Source organism: Otolemur garnettii, unplaced genomic scaffold (genome assembly GCF_000181295.1).
Source record: "Otolemur garnettii isolate 467f Iridium unplaced genomic scaffold, OtoGar3 scaffold00032, whole genome shotgun sequence".
Classification (NCBI taxonomy): Eukaryota; Metazoa; Chordata; class Mammalia; order Primates; family Galagidae; genus Otolemur; species Otolemur garnettii.
In genome coordinates this window covers 13,081,396-13,104,777 of record NW_003852427.1, presented here as the reverse complement: position 1 = coordinate 13,104,777, position 23,382 = coordinate 13,081,396, and the positions used below count along the sequence as shown (strand labels likewise).

Sequence of the window (23,382 nt, the reverse complement as noted above, 5' to 3'; positions counted from 1 at the left end):
ATGAACTTGAACCCAGGTGGAGTCAGCTTCCAGAGGCCACACCTCCAACCACGGTGTGATTCTGCCTTGGTCCTTTCTAAGACTTCACAAAGCATTTCTAATGTACTTTGCCCCATTTCACTCTCCATACTGTGGGTGCAAGTCTTCTTATCAAGTCATATAGGATACAAATGAGGCTCAGAAGGGCCAAGATATTAATCAGAAATCACACAGCCAATTACTGACAGAGTCGAGAAACAGAACAGACCCCAGAGATTATGTTTTTACTTCCCTGCCCCACTGCCAAACCTCTCTTAATGTGGAATCTCCTTTGGATTTTGCTTTAAATGCATAAACTTGCAAAATGCGCATCTGTCCTTATTTGTCAGGGTATTTTGTGCCTATTGTGGACACAGCTGCAATGGAACTAACCCCTTCCCATGGATTACAGATTCCTAATCATCTCCTCACAATCCATTCTCTGCCAAACCTGAATCACTATCCCTTTGTTTTATTTGCGATTTATAGACTATTGACTAAGTGTCATCCTTGTCAAAATGTACTATTTCCTTCCAAAGAGCATTTGGCCTGACCTAGAAAGAATATACATTTTCCTCCATCTTAACTTACACCAAGAGGGCACAGACATCCTCCGTCCCACTGGATATAACTGCTCCCCCGATCCTGTTTGCATCCCGAGGAGAGGAGACACCACCCCACAGATTGCACTCCCCAGGGAGCAGCACCTCCCTCCTCCTTGTGCACAGAGGGACTTGCAGCATCTTATTCTCACCACACTCTCCTTGCTTTGGTTTGCCCCATGCCTGCCACACTGCAGGGGCCAAGGCCAAGTTCAAGGAGTTGGCTATTCATGTCCTTAGTGAGACACCTTTCTCTATCTGAACAAAGGTTTGAACATATACAGGCATTTAACCCCCAGTGAAGCATGGAACTCTACTGGCTTCCAAGTAAGTCCCAAAGAAAGCTACAGCCTTTATAGTCAGGTCTGAAAATCAGTTGTTTAAAACCATCCTGACCAGATCATTTTTTTTTCTCAGCCAAGAAGGAAATGCAGCTGTAAGCGTGGTTGTTGCTTCCCTTAACCTGTCTTCCTCACCTGACCAAATTTACCAAGCTGTGTGAATTCCCGATGCTGGAAACAGGCCTGTTTTTCCTCCTTTCTTGGAGCGCCTTCCTGTCTGCTGAAGCTGCCGGGTTAACAGGTCAGTGGTTCGTGTGGCACAGCCAAGTGGAAGTGTGAGCGCCTGTGGGTCTCTGGTGTGTGCCCCTCCCTGGCCTAGCAGGAGGTGAAATGGAGCCTTAAACAGTGAATGTGAATGTTTGTGTCAGAATCAGCCTCTCCTGGGTAGCCCGAGGAGAGAAAAAAATAATAATTCATCCATTTCACACAAAATAACTTAATGGAATGTCTCCAGAATGCTTTCCTCTTCTGTCCCGGCTGGACAGGAGGTGTGTTGAAAAGACGGATGCGTGGAGGTGATGGATGACTTTACAAATGGAAGTCTCCACTTGGAGTGTGAAGGGATAGAGCTGCTTCGTAGAAAATGTGGTTTTCCCTTGGCTGTAAACAGCAGGTTCCAATGTAAGCAGGCTCTCCCAGGTGTGCACAGTTCCACAGGTCAGTGTTGAGGATCTTTGTGTATTCTCCACGGCAGGTAAGAAAAAAAAATAGCGAATGGGGCTGTACAGTTTAATGTCTCTTATCACAGAAAGTCTATAGAGAGAGTCCTCTGAGCTGGAACAGTTGATAGAGAGAGGGGCAGTCCCTAAGGCCCCAAGGGCCACCAATCCTGGGATCTGGATTTAGCAATGAGATTGCCTTTTTGCAACAGCAGTATTTGGGTTTGGGTCTCTGCAAGGAATGGGTGTTTTTCCACGTAAGGGAATCACAGTGGCTCTGAGCAAAACGCCAAAGCTATTTCTCTTCCCGGGGCCTGTTCCCTGTTTCTCCCAGGGTTCAATTTTGGATGCCTTTCAGCTCATTACATCTTCACAGACATTCAAAGGGGCAGAATCTGCCCTTAAATGTTAATTAGTAACCAGGTATGTATCCTAGGGTACTTGCACTTTAATAGGTGATTCATTAAATCCGAATAATAAATGAAAATAAAATTTGACATGTATTGAGGGTATACCATGAGCCAAGAAGTGGGTAGCTGCCTTTCATGATGATCTCTTTAATTTACAGAAAAATTCAAAGTAAAAGACTATCCCCAGTTTATTCGGCTAACAGTAAGTGGTGGAGCTGGGATTTAAAACTAGGAAATTGAGTTCTAGACCCTGAGCTCTAGAGCACCAAGCTTTTCTACCTTGAATGAAACTCTGCTCAAGAAGCCGCCTGACCTACTTGCTCCTCAGCTGACCTTGGCTCCCCTGTGAATGCCATGGCCATTCTTTTCGGTAATAATAGCCTATTTCTCTAATCAGCTGACGCACCTTACTGCAAAGTGAGGTAATCCCAATACCATCCAAATCCCACAGGCCAGCAATCCCAATGAGCTTTCAGGGTAGCTCCTGCTGATACAGAAAGGCACCCTGCCAGTTCTTGTGCCCCTACAGTTCAAACTTTATTCCCAAATTCCACCCTACCAGGACCTTGTATCCAAATTATCCCAATGTAAAGTCTGTTATGTTAGTAAATTGCTGTGGTATCAAGGAGGTTTCTGAAGAGCTTATGCCTCCCACTAAAAAAAAAAAAAAAAAAAAAAAAGAATAACCATGTACCTTAAATGAAGTAACATAAGTAAATCATTTATATCATAATCATTCAAAAAGATCTGGTTCCCCATCCACTACATCCTGTGCCTTATTTAACACATCACTTGTAAAATGAGCTAAGTCCTGTTAATAATAAGAATATTTGAGCTTCCAGAAAGGTAAAGAAGTACCTGAACTCGCCTAACATTTTTTAATCTTCTGTTGAGAGTTGTAATAAACACACACACATCCCACTGTCTAAGAATTATTCATTATTATGCATGAAAATTGTCTATTTCCTGGTCCATTTCAGTAAGTCTTGTTCTCTTAACTACTTTAAGGCCATGGGAAACAGTATGAATTGCTAGTTTATCTGTACCTTGCTCTTTATTATCCTTTTCAACCAAATATCCTTACTGGGATTCTTGGAAGACCACCCTCTGAGGAGCTAGTACCATGGAATGAGTGAATATGGGTATGAATCTCAGGAGCAGAAAGACCCATGTCCCCGACTGCCCCCAGGGGCAGCCTGACTCAAGAACAGTGTTCCAGATTTGGACAATATATATGATATAAACCAAACTCTGAGCGCATTTTCTATTGCCAAAGACCAAAGCTGCTTGGTCCAAATTATTTATATGTTTGTTTGTTTATTATTTAATCCTTGCCTATTTTCAAATTGGATTTGAGACAGCTCATAACATAAGCCATGCCTATCATGGGACCATTTAGTTGAGGGTAAACACTCAAGTGGTCTGAGATAGTTTTTCTGCAAAATTAGGCAGCTGTTTATTGCCGTGGTTTGGCAATAACTGTAGCTTTGAGCTTTCTGGCAGGCAAAGCCAAAAGGGAAATGTGATGAGTTGCATAGGAATAATACAGCATTATAATAGGAAGCCATTGTTATTTGTAAAAATGGGCAAATTTTTCCTGGTACTAAAATGTTAGAGGACTTCAATCCTATGCATCCTTAGTGGAAATGCAGCCATAAGAGGGTCTAACACCAGAATGGACAAGGGATTTAATAAAAACTTTAGAGAAGATCGAGATCTATTCTTCATGTGATCATTTCTCATATCAACCCTTAATAAAATGTGAGGGTGTAGAATCATAATTCTCTAAGATCATTTGAATGTAATAAAATCCTTTGAGTTCTAATCCACACTAAACCAATATGGTAAAATCTAGAAAATTTTTTAGAAGAGTGGTTACTGAAAGAATATAAAACAGTGAATACTGTGAATAAAATGGAATCAATTATTAAATTGTTTATGGTTAACTGTAGAGGCAACCGGCAACTACAGGGCCCTGGATGGGCTCACTAGTGGCACTTCACATGGGTACTGGAGATGGCATTAACATGCAGTGATTTCTCAGCAGAGTGCCCTGAACCCTGACCTTTCAAAGTAGGCCCCCAGGACATCCCCCACGTGAGCAGGGCTCTAGCCCTATCACCCTACCTCATCCCTTTCTTGATTTTATGAATTGCACTTTCACATAAAATTTCATTTGAAAAAAGAATCTCTACTACTTTAAACAGACGACATCTATTTTTAAATATATTTTATTTTTTCTCACATCCAAGGTAATATATATTCTTTGTGAAAAATTTAGAAAACACGGATTCACAGAAGGAAATAAAATTAGAATCACTTACAGTCTTATTGACTATTAATAACAATTATCAATACTTGTGTTCATCTAATTATATGTGTACATATAATTGAATATATATACCTAAATATATGCATGCATACATATTAAATATATGTATATGTTTCTTAGTTGTAAGTAATTTGCTTTGCTCATTCAATAAAGTGAATATTTTCTATGATGTTAAATACTATATCACATGAACTTACCATAATTCTACCAATCTTTGGATTATTTACAGCCATTATTATAATGATAATCCTTATAGCTCGATATATGGATTTTTATATATTTAACTGCCTAAAAAGAAAATGTCTGGGTGAATAGGAAGGCTAAAATTTAAGTTTTTGAAGACATTTGCCTAAATTGTCTAGAAAGTTTGTATCTCTTTATGCTCCCACCAACAAGGTAAAAGAGAGTTCATTCATTCATATTTACTACCTGAAATCTGATTAATCACTGTTAAATTCATAATCAGTTTCCATTTTATTCTGGTTTACATGTATCATAATCTGGCTGAGGAAAGGAATTTTAATAACATGTCACTGGTTCTTTGTATTTCTTCTTTGGTGAATTACCAGTTTAAAACCTTGGTTTTATAATCTGTTCAGAAGCTGATCTTTGTCACGTGGTACTTTACTTCCTCTCTATTATGAACTTTTGACTGTCATACAGGCTGTACACATTTTTCAATTTGTGTTTGTACCTTTAAATGTTCTATTTTGTTAATATAAGATTAACAGGTTAGTGTAGACTTCTAAGTTTTGCATACTTAATTTTATCTCCCCCTTAGAAAGCCCAAGTGTTCTTCATGGTAATGTGGACTTCTCTCTCTTTGAAAAGTTGTGTGGTTTCGGTTTTGCATTGGAAACCAACTGCGTTTGTTTTAGTGTGTGGTTTTTTGGGGGTTGGGGGGATTACTATGAAAGTATAAGGTTACATTGTTCATGCTTGGCAGGTAAAGCCTAAGTTGCAGTTGAGTCATTTACCCAGCAAGTGTGCCGTAGACCCTCACATTGTACCTCTTAGGGGGGAAATTACCAAAGCCACTCTCCACCCTCCTCCCTTCTTGAATTTAATTGTGTTTTTCTCTGGTGTAGGCCTGTAGTTTTTGATGTGAAATGTAGAGAATAGTAGGGACTTTGATTTCCCATGTGGTAAACTGCTTGTCTTAACACCCATCATCCTTTACCTATGAGTTTAAATGTCTATGTGTGTGTATATATATTGGTCTACGTGTGTTGGGATTTTGTTGTCCCACTGAGATGGATCTTCACTGTTTCTATTATTTTACTGTCATGGTTTACTTTAATATACAGTAAATCCATCTCTCACCCCCCCTTGTCCATTTTCAAAAGCTCCTTTTCTAGACTCATGTATTTATTATTCCAGATGAATTTGAAAATTACTTTGTTAGGTTCCAAACAGATAATAATTTTGGGGTTATGATTGAGGTTATGGGACATTTTTATATTAATTTGAGGAGTGGTGGCATTTAATAGCAGTGAGATTTCCCACCCAGGAATATGTTATGTCTCTTCATATGCATGAGTCATAGTTTATGGTTTTCAGTACATTTTTATGGCTGTCTTCATATTAGACATACAAATTTCTTGATAAGTAACTTTTTAGCTATTTTATATAATTGGGTGCTATAATGAATGGGAATTTTCATGGTTTCTAATTGGCTGTTGTTTGTATCTGTGCCTCTAGATTACAGTGTTTTGATTTACTCTCGATAGTTCTGAAATACAGAAATGGAGCTGATGTGTTGAATTATGATTCATATCTATTAGTTATAAGAGACTGTGAGGTCCAACAGAGTGGCTACAATAGCCCATGCACTCAGTAAATATCCTTTGAGCAGTGGAATGAATGATGTCCACTCAAAAAAAGGGAAGACTTTCAAAATCTGAATAGCAGACCTCTGTATGAGGTACTCAGGGCCCTGTGCCCGATAGACATTCCAGCAGATTCTATAGTTCACTGGTCCAGATAGTCTTCAGCAGATCCATACATCAAGGGAAGGCTATATCACAAATTTCATTTATTTGTAACTCCGTTTTCCCAATTACTCAGTTAAAAAGAAAGACATGTAGGCTTGGAAAGAAGAGCCTAGTCTAAATGAACGTGGCAGACACGTGTTGGTTTTAGCTATTCTACACACTTTCTCACTTTCAATGGTAACAGCATTCTGCTGTTTCTTAGGAAAACCAGCCCCCCTCTCCTCTCAATAACACCCTGTCAGTCAAGGTATCTCGCCTTCCACTGCCAGGGAGAAGGAGGACATGTGAAGTTGGTCAACCACATACTCTTTTCTTGGGATGTGAAACTCTAGCAGGGAGATGGGACCATGTATAACCGTTGGCATCTGTCCTTCCCAACAACAGAGCCCTCTTGACACTCACTATTTATCCCTGCCACCAATGCTTGAAGCCACCCTGATGCCACTTTTCTGAGAGCTATCACGCTCCCTTCCAATACATTCCTTTCTGATTATAGTAACCAAAGTCTTTCACTTATTGCTAGCAAACAAAAAGCCTAACTGGTACAAAGGATGCAATAATCCAGGAGGAATTTCAACAAAAGGAACTACATAACTTGGTGACAGATCAGAAGGGAAGAGAGGCTGAGAGACAGCACAGCCTGCAGGCGAGGCTACTTGGGCCCATCTGAGGCCAGGTGCATACTGATAGACAAAAAGAAGCAAGCTTTTCAAGACAGTTTGCACAGTGTCTATCACCCTTTCCAATTCCGCTCCTTGTCAGATTCATTCTGAACACTTCAGTGGAGGGGGGGGGGGGCTTGCTCATTACCACATCACCTGCTTTCACTTTCAGTTGTTACTAATTTGATGATGATCATTAGATTTATTTTGATCATCTTTTACTTCAAGGGCCACATTTGCTGCCACCTCGTCTCAGTCTCTTGGAAATTGCACCTGCGAATGTTCAATAGTTGCACAGAAGAACTTGGTTTTTTTGGAAACAAGTGGCTTTTAGACATGCAAATGAAGCTTAGCATTTCTATTCCCCAGAAGTCTGACTCTCTGCTATTTGAAATATACAAGTGCAGTGGAAAAAACTTTTATCTGGGAAGACTAGGAGAAATATAGGATGCCAGTGAGAAGTCTTTCTGGGGGACGAGAATGTGTGCATAGAAATGGACTCTAGGGGCTTTTCACAAGAGCATAAAAGAAGAGAATATATATATAGATGGATATAGATTTAGATACAGATGTGTCTGCCCTACTTATAAAATCAGCCACCGTGGGATATATCTTTGGTTTCTGGCTCTTCAGCTGACTTGCTAAGAAACTGGAATAAGTCATCCTATTAATTGGTGTCTCTATTTTCATCACCACTAAGGTAAAAGGATTTTATTATTTTGTAATGGAGGGACACCGTAGACATACCGAATGTGGCTTTTGAGTAAATACATGACTGTCAGGTAGCCTCTCCAGAAGGTCCCTGTTATACAGGCCTACCTAATTTCTGATCAGGTAGAATTTTTCTTGTGCAGAGGCCTATTTTCCAAAAGTCATTAGGTTACTGAGCTATTATTTTAAATTGAATATTGAAAATACTTCAGCAGCGTTATTTATAGCCTACTCTCCAATGGAATTGAATCCTGTCATAGAAGCAGCTTTTCGGTTTATAAAGATAACCAAAAGCACAGCTGGACAGGTTGTTTGAAAATTCATTTACAATCTGTTTCCCAGCTGAGACTTGGGGGTCAGGTTTTCGCCAGAAGCAAACTTTCAGGGACTGTCATTAAACACCCAAAGAGTAACATTTCTAATGGCAACACTGACACTGCGTCTAATGACTTTCCTGCTTCCAGGCATTGCTGTAATAAAAGCGGCTTCCATTTTTAGATTCTTGGGGCCTATTTTATTTCCGTTGGAGGCAAAGGAGGAAGGAGAAGGCCAGTGGCATTCCTCATTGTCTCACACAAAAAGGGAAACACTATAGACCCTTGTTTACTCAGCTTAGGGTGATTTCCATAGAAGAAAATAAATATGCAAAATCACAAAGAAAAAAAAATCCTGATGCCTAAGTGATGTTTCTGGGCTTTTTAGACTGATTCTAGAGAATAAAAGACTCTGAAAAAATTAAAAATGGTAAAACAATAAAAACAAAACTCTGTCCCATTCACTAAGGAATTGGCCAAGTTGTGTGAAAGAAGCACTCGGCATTCACAAGGGCAGAGCACAGAGTGAAGTTACATCTCAATCCCTCCATCCAAGCCTGTTCTGTTGGTGTCAGATCACAAGGGCCTGATTACACTGTCGTGATAAGAAAAAGCTGCCCTTGGAAGCTCAGATCATGCTTCTCTGTCAAGTCAGTTCCTGAAAACTTTTGTTGAGTAAGCAGTCAGGGAAACGTGGGACTTGGGAAAGTCTTTTTTTACATAGACAAGGAGGAAAGGTTTCCAAATAAAATAACTATTACTGGCTATATTGAGATTTCACGTCATCTGAATAAGCTGGCTCATTACTTCTCATCTCCATCATCTCGGTTTGGAAAAAATTGCTTTGAAACTCTTAAGGCTTTAGCGCAGAGGTGAATGTGTTCCGTTTGGGTTGCTGCTGATGCATTGCATGACTGGCTAGAAAATGTATTTCTGGAGCTCAGTAAATAAAACAAATCGCCAGGAGGGGACTTGGTTTGAATTGTTTCTCAAAACAAATCTGGCCAGCGCCGGTTTCCAAGTCCGTCATTAGCCAGCGTCTCTTATCTTAAAACGGCTCTTGCTTCCATAGTGACAGAACCAGGTGAATCCAACTTAGTCAATGATTCGCCAACAAATGAGGGTTTTCCAAGCCTAAAATAAATCCTGGAGGCTCAAATATTAGACATTCAAGCTGCAGAAATAGGCATCCAGAATTCTCAAGGGGATTAGTTAACCAACACACTGAACCCAGGGCAAACAAGCAACGATGCCATCTCACTGAACACAGGTGTACAGTGTGTCTCCTTGCATAATAACTCATTAACTCACACCTGCAGTTTCTTCAACCAAATAGCTCTTCATCTCAATATTCAAACAACCTGCACATGTAACGAAAGTTGTGGACAAATTTGCCCTGCTTTCTCCGCTGTAAATATTTGCATCCATTATTTAACATCTCTTCATGATGCCAAGTGACGTAGGAAAAAGGGAACATTCCTTTCTTCTCAGTAGCCTATAGTTGTCAAAACAATGGCAGAAATTACCAACGCATAGATGAAGGAGAAAGAGGAGTCAAGGATAATTCCCAAGTCCCTCTGTCAACGGGGCTAATGGTTCACTTCCCCCAAAATGCGGAATGCAAGGAAATGCAGTAGAAAGGGAGACGCAGTAATCAGCTCATTTGGGGACCTTCAGAATTCTGAGTGTGGAATTCCACCTGGAAAGGCACAGTGGGCAATGGGACATGGACATCTGGGATCGGATTGCTGATTAGAGATTCAGGCAACCTTGGTGTAAATGTGTTATTAGCTGACTCCAAAGAAATGGAAACTGAAAAGTAAAAAGGACAAGGAGGAGAAGTCTGATGAGCCCCCAGACGTGAGGCACTGTGCCAGGGATATCAGAGCAACAGGAGTTTTCTTCTTCTCCAGACCTCGAGTTAATTTGCATAAGAACTGATTACTATACTCTGAAGAATCTACATAGAGGATTTGTGTCTTAAATGGAAGTTTATAAATCATGAAACAGAGCCCCGAAATAACACTTCAGTGCCTCTCTCCAGTCTGCATTGGAGAAACCAGAAAAGAACATAGATTTATGCTGTTTTCTTTATTGATGGGCTTATATTCCACAGACTCGAGATTAATCTGCCAACAATGGAGTTGCCAAATATGGTGAACTAGACAGTAATTGTATTCTTTGGAAACTTGGATTCTTTCATATTCCCCAAAGGAGTTTTCCATTTCATTAAATCTTTGACTTCTCAGTTCCAAGTTCACTTTCAGTGGTGGTAGGAAACCTGTCAGAAATGTCTCTTTTTACTAGATCAAAAATAAATAAAAGTGTGGCATGGAAAAATAACCCATCAACCTTAAATCCCTCAGAGTACCGTCTCGGAGCAAGACACATTTTTTTTTCTTTCTTACTTTCTTTGTGTTCTGATGATATAATATTTCCTGTCCAAAGATGCAATATTCTCTAGTCTTAGAAACTCTTCCAGTCTGCATTTAATGTCAAGGAAAAACATGCTTCATGTGACAGACATTTATTTTTCTGCTTCCATATCTGAAGGCTTCATCAACTTTTAATGAGAAAAGAACCGTGGAATAATGTTATCAGACGCAAAGATTGTCAGCGAGGAGAGCCTCGAATAAGAAAATTTAAATATTAAAAGAAAATGGACCCTGCCACTAATAAGTTCATATAAACATCTATTTGTATGTGAGAATCAAAAACTAATTTCCACATGGTCTCTTTTCAAAGCAGATAAACATTTCTTGAAATAGAGATTGATTCCTTGGACAAATCTGCATTTGATCACCTGCTGTCTGCTGGGCACCGTTATGGGTGGGGAGAAGTACAGAATGGTCAGGGCCTCAGCCCTTGAGGAGGTCAAGGTTGACAGGAAGACACCGGCTAATGTGTTTGACAGGAAGTCAACGAGAAGCAGGAAATAAAACCCAATGCACTTCTTCAATTCCCTGTGTGCAGATGTGGAAGCAAATGTGAAAGTGGAGCCATTCGTATCACAGACACTGAAAAGTGGAAGGTGCTTAGAGGTCAGCTAGAGCAACGTTTGCTAGAGTTTCTTGACCCCTACTGGCAAAAAGTAAAGGAGGTTTATCAGATACCATATTCTTGTATATTTATTTTCAATTTGTTAACCGCCAGGATAATTATATGACTTTAGAATGCATAAAAATGCTAATGAAATGTATAAGGTAATTATATTTTCTTCTCCCCTTCAGTGGGTTGTCTTACCTACTCCAGTTTGACAACTGCTAATACATACCACCTTCCTGAATTTGGTGAGGAGAAAACAATGGACCAGGCAATAATAATAATAATATGTTATTATTATTATGTGAGACAGAGTCTCACTCTGTCACCCTTAGGTTGAGTGTCATGGTGTCATTATAGCTTATATCAACCTCAAACTCTTGGGCTTAAGCAATTCTCTTGGCTCTGCCTCCCAAGTAGCTGGGACTATAGGCGCTCACCACAATGCCTGGCTAGTTTTCCTATGTTTAGTAGAGACAGGGTGTTGCTCTTGCTCAGGCTGGTCTAGAACTCCTGAGCTCTGCCTGCTTTGGCCTCCCAAAGTGCTAGGATTATAGGCATGAGCCACCAGGCCAGGCCCAGGCAATGAATTAAAATAGTACAAATTGTTAACCTCATTAGATGTCTGAGCTATGGTCAGATAGATCCTATCAGGGGTCCTCAGACTTTTTAAACAGGGGGCCAGTTCACTGTCCCTCAGACCAATGGAGGGCCAGACTGCTGACCCCGGGACGAGTCGGCTGCTACGTAGGACAGGCAGCAGCGGCAAAAACACCCGGCGGGCTGGATAAATGTCTTAGGTGGGCTGCATGTGGCTCGCAGGCCGTAGTTTGATTATGCCTGTAACCTAGATCTCCTGACTTTCAATGTAGTACATTTTTTTCTTGTAGAATTTGCAACCACCCATTGAAACTTGATCCTGTAAGCAGGTTACATAGACATATATTTAGTAGCACCAATGCTCTCTAAGAGAATCCAAAAGTGAGACTCATGGAGAACAATGTAAATGCTACTCTGTTAATCAAAAGTGTTAATTGTCCTCTGAAAATTGATCTCTCTGGAAATAATTTACTTGCCAACAGAATCATTATTTTTCCCAAAGAATTATGGACCTCCTCATGCTGTTTGCTAAATTTCTTTGCTTGCCAATTGACTTGAACTTAGCTGTGTGCCTCTTTGTGGTTTCTCAAAACAGTTCTTTCAGCTGGTGCTAAAAAGTTATTTGTTCTAGTGCTTGTTGAAAATTGCATAAGTGAACCCCTGCAACTAATTCTTTGGGGATCTTGCCGACCCCTGAGATCTCACTGTGCAAACACTAAAAGGCAATCTCGTGCACAAATGTGAGTCAGATAATCTTACTATTTTCTCTGGGCCACTTCCTGATTTCTCTCAAAGCCCCCCATTTATTTCAGGCCCGAGATTCTTTTGCGCACAACCCACTCCATGTGGACCCAGATGTATGTACTTCACTCCATTCATCGTTGCCACAGGACCCCCTAAATACAACTTGAATCCAAGATCTTAGGAACACAGGAGTTGCATTCAATGACTACTTGTTTTTCCAGTAGAGATGGAAACAGAATAATCAGATTTTTTTTAATGGCAAAAGAAAATATAGAAATATTTTTCCAGCCAAGGAGAGACATACTAGGTGGTTTATACTTCCAATTTCTATGAATGCTAGGACTAAGAAACCATGTGAGATAAATAACTTTAGTGTTTTTAATTGTTTGGCAATTAAGCATAGAGGTTATTAGGTGTTTCTCCTGATAAGTTTTATCCTTAGAAAAATGGTAATTAATCCAATGTGTACTTCTTCCCTATCTATAATGAATGCAACCCAATGTGTGCTGGTGAAGTACAAGTTTCTCAGACATTCCCACAGACTCCTGTCTCCCTTTCTTCATATGAAATCCCTATCCCCGAACTTGTACTTCAAAGTTTTTATCATCTGTCAAGACCCCAAATGCCTCTGCATCCTCCAGGAGAACGTTCCCCTTATCCCTCTCCCACCTTCCCCAGCCCGAAAGGAATCTCTGTCAGGATTGCTATTTTCTTGTCACCCACTACATTCTGTCTAGTATTGGATGTCTTTGTGTGCATGTGGTCTCTGTTAGGAGACACACAGCTGCCTGAGACCTGGGACTGGGTTTGTTCATTCTCATGTTTGCCATATGCAAGACCAATACTTAGCTCATTATGGGACTTCAGTAAGTAATAAGCAATCATTTGGATAAAGAGCAGATACCTAGGCTAACTTATGAAAGTCTGACACCTTGACTGGAGTATTACTGAGGATCTTCTCAGTTTGGATGACTAGGAGCAAGCAGCACACTTTCACCTGCTTTCCTTGATGCATGAGTTCAATGTGAAGAGAGGGCGGCACCTGTGGCTCAAAGGAATGGGGTGCTGGCCCCATATGCTGGAGGTGGTGGGTTCAAACCCAGCCCCAGCTAAAAACTGCACACACACAAAAAAAAGTCAAAGAAACAAAAACACAAAATAAAACACACACAAAAAATTTTAAAACATTTTTAAAGTTAGCGAAAGATACTTATATGCTGAGAAAAAAATGAGTAACAAAAATTGTGTTGCTCCTTTGTTGTCTCATTGTCCTAAAATGCTAAAGGGTTCAAAATGAGGCAAAAGTCTCTTTCTAGGACCCCACAAGGTCAGAGCTAGCCATAGCGAGGGTGAAGTGATACTTCATACGGACTATTGGTCAGAGACTTGCTTCTCAAAGTGTGGTTCAAGGACCATGGCCTGGGCATCCTCTGATGGAAAAAAAAGAAGACATTTGGGCTGTTCCTCAAAATTATGGCAACAGAATCTTCATTTTAACAAGATGCTCACTCAGGTGGTTCAGTGATTTGATTAGGATGTACATTACTATTCAAGGGTCCCTGGAAAGAGTTCTGAAATCCTTGCCTAATGCAGATTCTCTGGCCACAGTTGAGCTTCCAGATGGGGTCAGATGAGCTTCTGATGAATACTAAGGACAGTGACATCAGCTGTAAATGAAGCACAGCTTGGGAGTGACAAGGACAAGCAAGGGAGAGTGGTGAGAAATAGCAAGACAATAAAAAGAGACAAGCAGTGGGTTCCTGTGCAGTGAGCTGCCTCTGTCACTTGGGCACAGACGTCAGAATTCACCACTTTCAATGTCCTTTGACGTGAAAGTTTGTGGTCTAGAGATTTGGAAATGTCCTTTTCTACACAGAGCAGACTGATAGTTTATTTGAAAAAAAATATTTTTCTGAGCATAAAGTATAATAATAATATGTTTTGAAATTTTGCCTTAGAAGAATAGTCTGTCTCAAATTGAAAGAATATTTGAAAGTCTGAATTTTATCTTGTTTTCCACCTATTGAGAAAATTGGGCTGCCTCTATTCAAAATGTCTAATGGTTTCTTTTGGAACTATGATTATTTCTCTGTTCTGAACCTTTAAAAAAAAAAGACTAAATTGAGATGTTAATCATAGCGGATTAATGAAATAATGCCTAGGAAAATGACAAACCCACAGACTTGGACGAAATCCAGACTTTCACTTCATGAAAAGAATACTTTCTACAACAATTCTGGTAGATGAACCTTCAGCCCAAACATTTCAAATGATGCAATCGTCGTTCACTTCACCATAGCCACTCCACTGTAGGGGAGCACTTGGGTTTTAGAAAGGTCATTTAGAAACGTCTAATGGGATTAGAAGGCACATGTCCAAGTCCAGGCTCTGCCTCTTTAAGAATTCTAGGAGATCTTGTGCTTTTTGTAACAACCTGGATAGATTTGGAGAACATTCTCACAAGTGAAATACCGCAGGAATGGTAAAAAAACAAGCATCCCATGGGCTCTTTACTAAGGTAAAACTAGTAGATTAACCACTATGAGCTCACTTGAAAGAAAAACTCCAATTCAGGAAGGCGGGGAGAGAGGAGAGGGTTTAGCAAGTTCCCACCCACAGCAAACAACCCACAGGTTTATGGCACAGTTTCTAGGTGAAAGGACACAACTACAAATGGGACTTTACCTCATAAATGCAAACAATGTCACCTTACTGCCTGGGGCCTCATGTTAATATGAAATTTAGAATAACTAACTTTAATTAAAAAAAAAAATTCTAGGCCTAACATATCCCTATCTCCAAGCCACTTATTCCAATAGAATGGCTCAAACTCACATCACTGTTAAATACCAGTTTTGACCGCAGGTGAGATTGAAAAGAGCATGAGTCCAGACTTTGGGTGCTTAGAGCCGTGTCTTGGCAGCCACTGGTGCCCTACCTCATTGTCCTAGTCGACGGGGAAGATATGAGGGAGAGCTTGTTTACAGATGGCAGACGTTCCAAGGTTTCAGAGAACTGTCAAGGTTTAGAAGGAGAAGAAACCTGGAGACCCAAGTGAGGATCCAGTCAGGAAAAGGAAAACCACCCAGCTATTGACAGACGGAGTTTAAGGCAGGAAATTGGATAAACAGTTGGCAGATAGCTGAAAAAGTACAAAGGGGGCACAGGGGTGACGGAGAGGTTGTAATTCCAGGAATCAATTATGAAGCCTGGAAGACTAGGAGGAGCAAGTGAAAACAAATCTAGAATCTCCTAAGAGAAAATCACAGGGCTGGGATCCAGACCTCTGAGGACACTGCCCGGCGGTGGTGGCTTTTCCTGAGGGACACCATTGCCGAGGTGCCGCTGACAAGAAGAGAAGGCGAAGGGGAAGGAGCAAGTCCTTCTCTCCCCACTAGTTTCTTCTGGGGCTTCCTACCAGCAAAGCCCAACCACACGGGCAAGGGAGAGGTGGTTGGCAGAGGCCCAGGCCCAAGGCCGCAGAGTCGGTAAACGAGGGTTGGCTTGGAACAGAGACGCTAACCAGGCTGCTGACAGGCACAAGGAGCACATAGGCCCCTTGTCCTCTGATGACACATGAGAATCTGGGATCTGGAGCTTCTAAGAGAGTGAGTGGCCTAGGGACCACCTCACGTAGCACAACCAGCCCTGGGCAAGCATGGAACTTAATGATAGTTAAAGTGAACATTTGTGAGGTGGGAAACTGTCAACTCCAAATGTGTTTTTATGGTAGAAAATTTTATGGATAATAGATGTATTTAGAGGAGACATTTTCAAAATGTGTTTTGGCTTGTAAAAGTCATACTAATTACAGTAATTTGTGTGATTTATTTAATTAGCAAGCTATTGAATTATGATTATGTATGCTAATACTAAGGGTCAGATCAATTTTCTTTTTTTTTTTTTAATTACTACACCAAGCTTCTGGTCATATAGCCACACTCTCCTTTGTTTTTTTTGTTTATATGATGTGTCCATACACACAAAACTCAAAGAGGGTTTAACAAGAACGTCGCCTTTAGTGCTCTATTAAACACAAGGAAACGAAAACCAATGGAGCAGCGAGGGAAATTATCCTCAAATGACAAGCCTAGCTGCCTAGATGTGCAATCTTCATCAGCAAATCTTTATTTCCCTGGAATATCACAAATGATATTTTTTAGATGGCTTGAGATCCCCTTAAAACATTCAAGGATGGTCTAATAGAGGAAGCAAAGCACAAGGAGCCTGTGGAATATTGAATCTCAGCTCTGCCACTTTCAAGGTGACCTTGAGGAAATTATTTTCATGTCTTACTTGTTCCATGGTGATAGGAATGTTCATTTATTTGCTCAACACTCAGAGATTGTCTGCCATGTGCCCAGTACTGCTCTAAGGGTAAGGGACCAGCGAACCCTCTGCCCTCACCGTGCTTTGCATTGCAGTTCAGGGTGGCAGAACAGAAACACATAAGTATGTAAAATGTTACGTAGCAGGAAATAATATGGAAAAACAAAACAAGACAGGCAAGTAGACATTGATGAGAGAGAATAACTTTTATAGAGTGAATAGAGAAGGCCTGTCTGATAAGGTAACACCTGAACATAGCTGAAGGAAGGAGGGAGCCGTGTGGATATTGGGGAAGAACTTTCCAAACAGGGACCCGGAAGTGCGAGGGCTCTGTTGTGGGACAGCTGAGTGAGGAAAGTGTGAGACAAAAGGGAAGTTTGGTAGGAGGGGAGATCCGAGAGTTTTAGGGAGGTAAGAAAGGACAAAGCCAGATCCTGCAGGGCCCTTCAAGCCATGATAATTCACTACAAGTTTTTGAGCAGATGACTGCTGTGATTGAACAAATCAGCAAGAAAACACACACACCCCCAAAAGTGGGCATAAGGCATCATCAACAGAAGTTTTCCAAAAGAAAATAGACAAATGGCCAACAAACATATGAAAAATGCTCAACATCACTAATCATCAGGGAAATGTAAATTAAAACGCTGAGATTCCACCTTACCCCGGTCAGAATGGCCATTATTAAAAAGTCTGAAAACAACAGATGTTGGCCTGGATGCACAGAGAAAGGAATGTTTATTCACTGTTGGTGGGACTGCAAATGGGTACGACTTCTATGGAAAATGGTATGCAGATTCTTTAAAGAACTGGAAGTAGACTTACCATTCTAAGATTGGCAAGATTGCCTACCCAGCAATCCTTCTACTGGGTATCTACCCAAAGGAAAAGAAATCATTTTATGAAAAAGACACCTGCACTTAAATGATTATCACACAACAATTCACAATCGCAAAGATATGGAATCAACCTAAGTGCTCATCAATTCATGAGTGGATAAAGAAAATGTAGTATACATTATATATAAACCATAGAGTACTACTCAGCTATAAACAGGAACGAAAATGTCGTGCAGCAACTTGGATGGAACTAGAGGCCATTATCCTAAGTGAAGTATCTCAGGAATGGGGGAAAAAAGCACACCATATGGACTGTGCAACAATTAGGAGCTAAATCACAGGCACACAGAGGCACAGAGAGATGTAAGGACATTGGAAACCAGGAGGGGGAGTGTGGAGGGAGGGGCAGGATTAAAGCCTTCTCCTATTGGGGACAATGAATACTATTCCAGTGATGGGCACACTAAGAGCCCTTAAACATTATATCAGGTAGCCACGTACCAAAACATTTGTACCCCCTTAATATTTTGAAATTAAAAAGAAGAATCACTATGTGTGGGTGAGGAATGAGCTGCGGGGGGCTCCCAGGGGAGGCAGGGAGGCCGGTTAGCAAGCTATTGCTGTAATTCAGGCTAAAAACGATGGTGGCATGGAACGGGATGGTAGGGGTGGAGGTGTTGAGAAGTGGTTGGGTTCAGGGTAAGTTTTGAAGGACAAGCTCACAAAATTGCCCATGAACAATGACGGGAGAGGTAAAGGGAGATTGCAAAGTTTTGGCCTAATCAGCAAGAAGGATGGAGATGCCATTACTGAAAAGAGAAAGGCAGTGGGAGGGGTTGGTTAATCCTGGTGAGCCTGTCAGGAGAGAATGAATCAAGGCAGCAAATAAGGGGACAGACGTAAATGAAAGGAGCTCGGGCCTTGGCTCACAGCAGCTGTTTGGCCAGTCTCAGACCCTTCTCTCTCCTTCCCAGCACTTCCTTGTTACCTGCTCCTGTTCTCAGGAGGAATTTATTCATAGCCCACGCACACCTGCCCTTTTCCCACTACTTCTTCACAGATCAATATATAGTCAAAGCAGTTCCACAGCCGCGAGAGGGTCAGCTAAACCTCACCCGGAAAAAGCCCTTGACAGACTAGACTCGACAGGTAGATAAATCACATTTTTAAATAAAAAGGAGAAATGTTTGATACCTAAACAATATCCATGGCATTCCTCCTTGTGCCTTCAAGTATTTAAAGTGCTTCATCATTCTAAAAGTTTCCCTGAAACTGATTTTTTAATAGAAATTCTGTGAAGAGTAAAATGTAATATTGTATAAGCAGTTTAGAATTTCTGAAGAGATGCTAAGAAACCACAAAGTTACCAAAAAACCTGCAGAAACACTTACTGAATATATATTTCCTGGTAAAAATTCCTACGTGTTTTTATTCTTTTACCTATAATTTTGAAGCATAATACACATATTGAGAAGAAATAAATCGGGTAAATTCTATGCACTTATGCAAATATGTCTTAGCAATGTTATATGATGCTGACCTGAACAATAACATGTAAATAGAATCATACAGTCTACATATTAAAAGTAAGCTCAGTTCTTTAAAATTCTTTAATGCAGATTCATTTGAAATGTCAGTATTCCGTTCACATATCTCTATACTCTTAAGAATCATCAGCATTTAATTTATGAGTGTTTTTAGTTGGCAAGATTCTGCTGCTTAAAATTCAATTCAGTCCCCTCGGTCTGAGTTGAGGAATACTTATATCTTGTGTTTTTCCCAAACCCCTCCTCTAAGCTCAATTTCCCATAATTAATCTAATCTTTAATCCAAAATAGAGTGCAGCTCCCACCACTTCCCCACTCCAGCACAGGGCCGATAATACAGAGAATAGAGAAGCCCAGGGAAAAAGGACACATTTGTCTCATTCCTTGTTGCTATTCCTTTGTCCCTGAAGTATCCAGTGTGTGTGACTTCATGTAGCATTAAAGCTGCTATCAGGTGGAGCAGGTGCAAGCCCACTGCTGGGAGGAAGCATGCGAGAACAGACCAGTTTACCTCCCAGGAGGAGCATGTGCCTCCGATGGCCTCATTAGATTATTCAGCAGCAGCAGGACAGAGCACCCAGCCTTGCCAAGGAAGCTCAGGAGCAAACAAGGACTGCTCTCTCTTGGTTGGCACATAGGAGCACTGGCAGCAGCAACAAAACTCTTGTAGATGTCTAGGGTTATGACTCATGGGCTTTTAACACTAAATTATGGTATGACAAGAACCTCTTCGGGCTCCCCAAGCTACACAGTGGGAAGCAAATGTCTTTGAGCTAATATGCTAGTATTTAGTGTAAAATGAAGCAAAGTAGTCCACAGGGGCTAGGAAAAGCACGAAGTTGGCTATGTAGTCTTTTGTTCTTACATTTACAAATAGGACTTTCCTAACTCATGACCAAGGAATGGTTTATCTCCAAGAAGAATCTATTTGTTGCTTTTGTTTGAAGTCTCAATGCTTTTCTTTAGCTTTAACCAGGCAAGACCCCTGTTTAAAGCAAGTAGCAAGATTTCCTCAGGTTTCATTATCATGGTAATTATTAGCATTTTAAACTCTACTAACACTAAGTCCATTTACCAGCTGGGGATCACCCCATCCTCTGACTTAGATGGGGGAAAAGGAACTGGTTTTGAATGATCTGGTTTTTTTAATTTCAGGAATAGTTGCTGTTCTCTTCTGTGGAGTCACACAGGCACATTATACCTACAACAATCTGTCGTCGGATTCCAAAATGAGGACTAAACAGGTAAAAGAAAAAGCTCATTGTAGGCTTTGTCTCTTTTCTCAGCGTAATGGTTCTGCAGCAATTCTGGCAGTGCCTTCAGAGAGAATTTCATTAGTAAAGGAAGAAAGTAAGCTCAAGGCTTCATTACGGGTTGGATATTTATAGATCCTTTTTTTTCCCCCTCTAGGATAACCATTAACAATTCTCTGGGTAAGCAAAAATATAGTTATAATAGTCTCTCCCTCCTGAGAGATGTGGAACTTAGACTGTCAGTCTTGAAGATGAAAGACCTATAGTCGGTAATAATTCACAGTCACTTACATCTGAAAGCATTATAAAGCATGTGAGTTTGGGTTGTTATAGGGGGAGAAAAAAATGAAGAAGAAGGAGGAAGTGATGTTTGGTTTTAATTGGGTGCCTTTGATTCCAAGCAAACTCAACTGCCAGCTGTCACACCAGCAGAATGTATCTCTCTTATGACAAGAACATATCTGCATGGATATTTGCACATCAGCACACATTGATTCCTTCCACAAAAATTCGCTACAGAGCCATTTTGTGCCAAGCACTGAGCTGGACACCAGGCACACAAAGACAGATAGTATATGACCCGGCCTTCAATAAGTTCATTGTCAAGTCTATTGATGAGGACAAAGATGTGTGACAAACAATTGTATACAGTGTAAGAAGTGCTACAATAGAAATAATTATCTGTACAGGGCGATTGGGGAGCATTTGGTAGGGCATCTTCTTATAGTTAGGATTGGGGAAGTCAGGAGAAAGTTCCAGAGATCGATGATGCCCAATCTGGAGCTTGAAATGAAAACCTAAGTTATTTAAGTAAAAACATTGTGTCTGGTGGGGAATGGAAGGTAGTAAGAAGGGTATTTGAGGCCAAGGGATCAGCATGGATAAAGTCTCTTAAGCAGTCAGTAGAAGCTCTGTAAATAGTTCATTGTGTTTAGCAATTGGGACAGACTAGTGCAAGTGAATAGGGTGAGGGACAAGACCACAGATACTGCTAGAGGCCAATTTATGAAAAGAGTTGAATACCTTGGGAAGGAATTTAGACTTTATACTAAAGGTAATTAAGAGTAGTATAAATAACAGAAATTTATTATCTCACAGTTCTGGAGGCCAGAAGTGTGAGATCAAGGTCTTGGCTTGGATTATTTCCTTTTGAGGGCTCTGAGGAAGAATCTGTTCTATATTTCCCCCTGGGGAATTTTGGCAATCTTTAGGATTCCTTGCCTTGCGTCACATGACTCTGATCCCTGCCTCTGCAGTCACATTGCATTCTCCCTGTGTACACATCTACTGCCATATTTCCCATTTTGTAAGGACACTGGTCATCCAGGATGAAGTCATCTTAACTACTTACATTTTTCAATAATGCTATCTCTAAATAAGGTCACATTCTAAGGTACTGTTAGGACTTCAACGTGTGAATTTTGGGAGAACACCATTCCACCTATAGCTGGAAGTCATTGAAGGTGCTAGGCAGAATAATTTTAAGATAATTAGAGTTCCATTTAAGAAATATTACTCTGGCAGAGATGAGAGGCATGGATAAAAAGACAATTAGTTCGGTTTTGCTGACAAATGACCACACGACTCCAGTGGCATCCAACAATAAATGCTTAGTATCACATACCTGTAAGGCTCACCCATTTGATCTGGGTTGAACTGAGTGTTTCTTCTTATACCGACTGAGCTCACTCACATCTGTGAACTTGTTGGGGGATCTATTCTAGGGCAGGCTTGACTGAGGAACATTTGTCAGTGCCACATGTCTGTCATTCTTCTTCTGGAGGAATAAGCCCACCCAGTGTCAAAGAAATCCATTTCTTGCCTGTACTTGCATCATATTTCCTAAGCATCCTATTGAAAAAAGAAAATCACGTGGTTCAGTTCAAAGTTCAGAGGCCAGGCAAGTCCCTTACCCACAGTGGGACACCACTTCAAAGTCACATGTCAAGGAGTATGGATGAGGGAATGATAGAGCACTGGGCCAAAGGATGGGATCTATCCCCAAATGTAAATGGGGGTAAGGAAGCTCTTTTACGTGTATTAAATCCGACACTGACAAAGACATCTAATGTGATATTAGGGTGGTGGAAAGAGTGAAGGCAAAAGTAACATCCAAGCAGAACCTGTGATTGCCAAGGATTCCTAAAGAGAAGTTCTCAAAGGCTCACTTTAGAGCTTTCCAACGTGTCATTTGCTTTCAACCCTCTCTCTTGTCATGTTCCAAGCTCAGAGGGCCCTGCCCTACCTCCACCTGCTGAGAGACTCTCAGAATGGTCACCTTCCCCTCTACCCATCACTTCAGATGACTCACAGGAATTGCCAATGCAATTAAAGAAACTTTGAGGACCCCTGAGTGAAACAAAAATAAGAACAAACCAGAAAATTGATGAAATACCCAGAAACGTCCAAATACAGTCTTCTAGAATCCTTTTAATTATGGAGACTAATAGTATTCCCTAGGGCTTAAAGGGAAACGTCTTGGGCTGGTTTTACCTGACCTTTTTTAGTTCTCTGAGCATTTGTATTCTGGGAAGCTGAACCCTGGTTAGGGGCTTGCACTTTTAAGTCTTGTTATCTAGGTTGCTCGGCAGAACTTCAAAGATAACTCATCTCATGGCAAGACAGCACCCCAGCACCTAGGGGAGACAAAGCCAGAATCATTTTCCACAGCCTTCTGTTCTCCCTCTGATTGGCTTGACAAGCCCTGCCCGACAGGCTGCCAGCATCCATTTCACAGCACTCTCCGTTAAGAGAGGAGAGTTTTACAAGTCCGTTCTTTAAGATCCAGATAACTGCATACCCTCATCTCTGTTACCCCCACTGCCTTCTTTCTTGGGTGTCTGGATCATAGCAGAAGCTGAATGAATGCTAATTTCTTTCCACTCCCTTCTCATTCCCTTCCTTATTTCTTTTCTTTCTTTCAGAATCTGCTTATTTTTCTCTCACAATATAAATGTGCGTAGAATATGTACATATTTATACGTT

At 40.8% G+C, this 23,382-nt stretch overlaps 1 protein-coding gene across 1 annotated transcript in view; it reads left to right on the top strand.

Moving 5' to 3' along the window:
- The window catches only part of SLC9A9 (solute carrier family 9 member A9), a 574,234-nt gene that overhangs the window by 256,252 nt on the left and 294,600 nt on the right, over window positions 1-23,382 (top strand). The window contains exons 10-11 of the mRNA XM_023512997.1: window positions 1,097-1,202; window positions 20,300-20,388. Of these exons, the coding sequence (XP_023368765.1) occupies window positions 1,097-1,202; window positions 20,300-20,388 (195 nt within the window). The remainder of the gene's footprint in view (window positions 1-1,096; window positions 1,203-20,299; window positions 20,389-23,382) is intronic.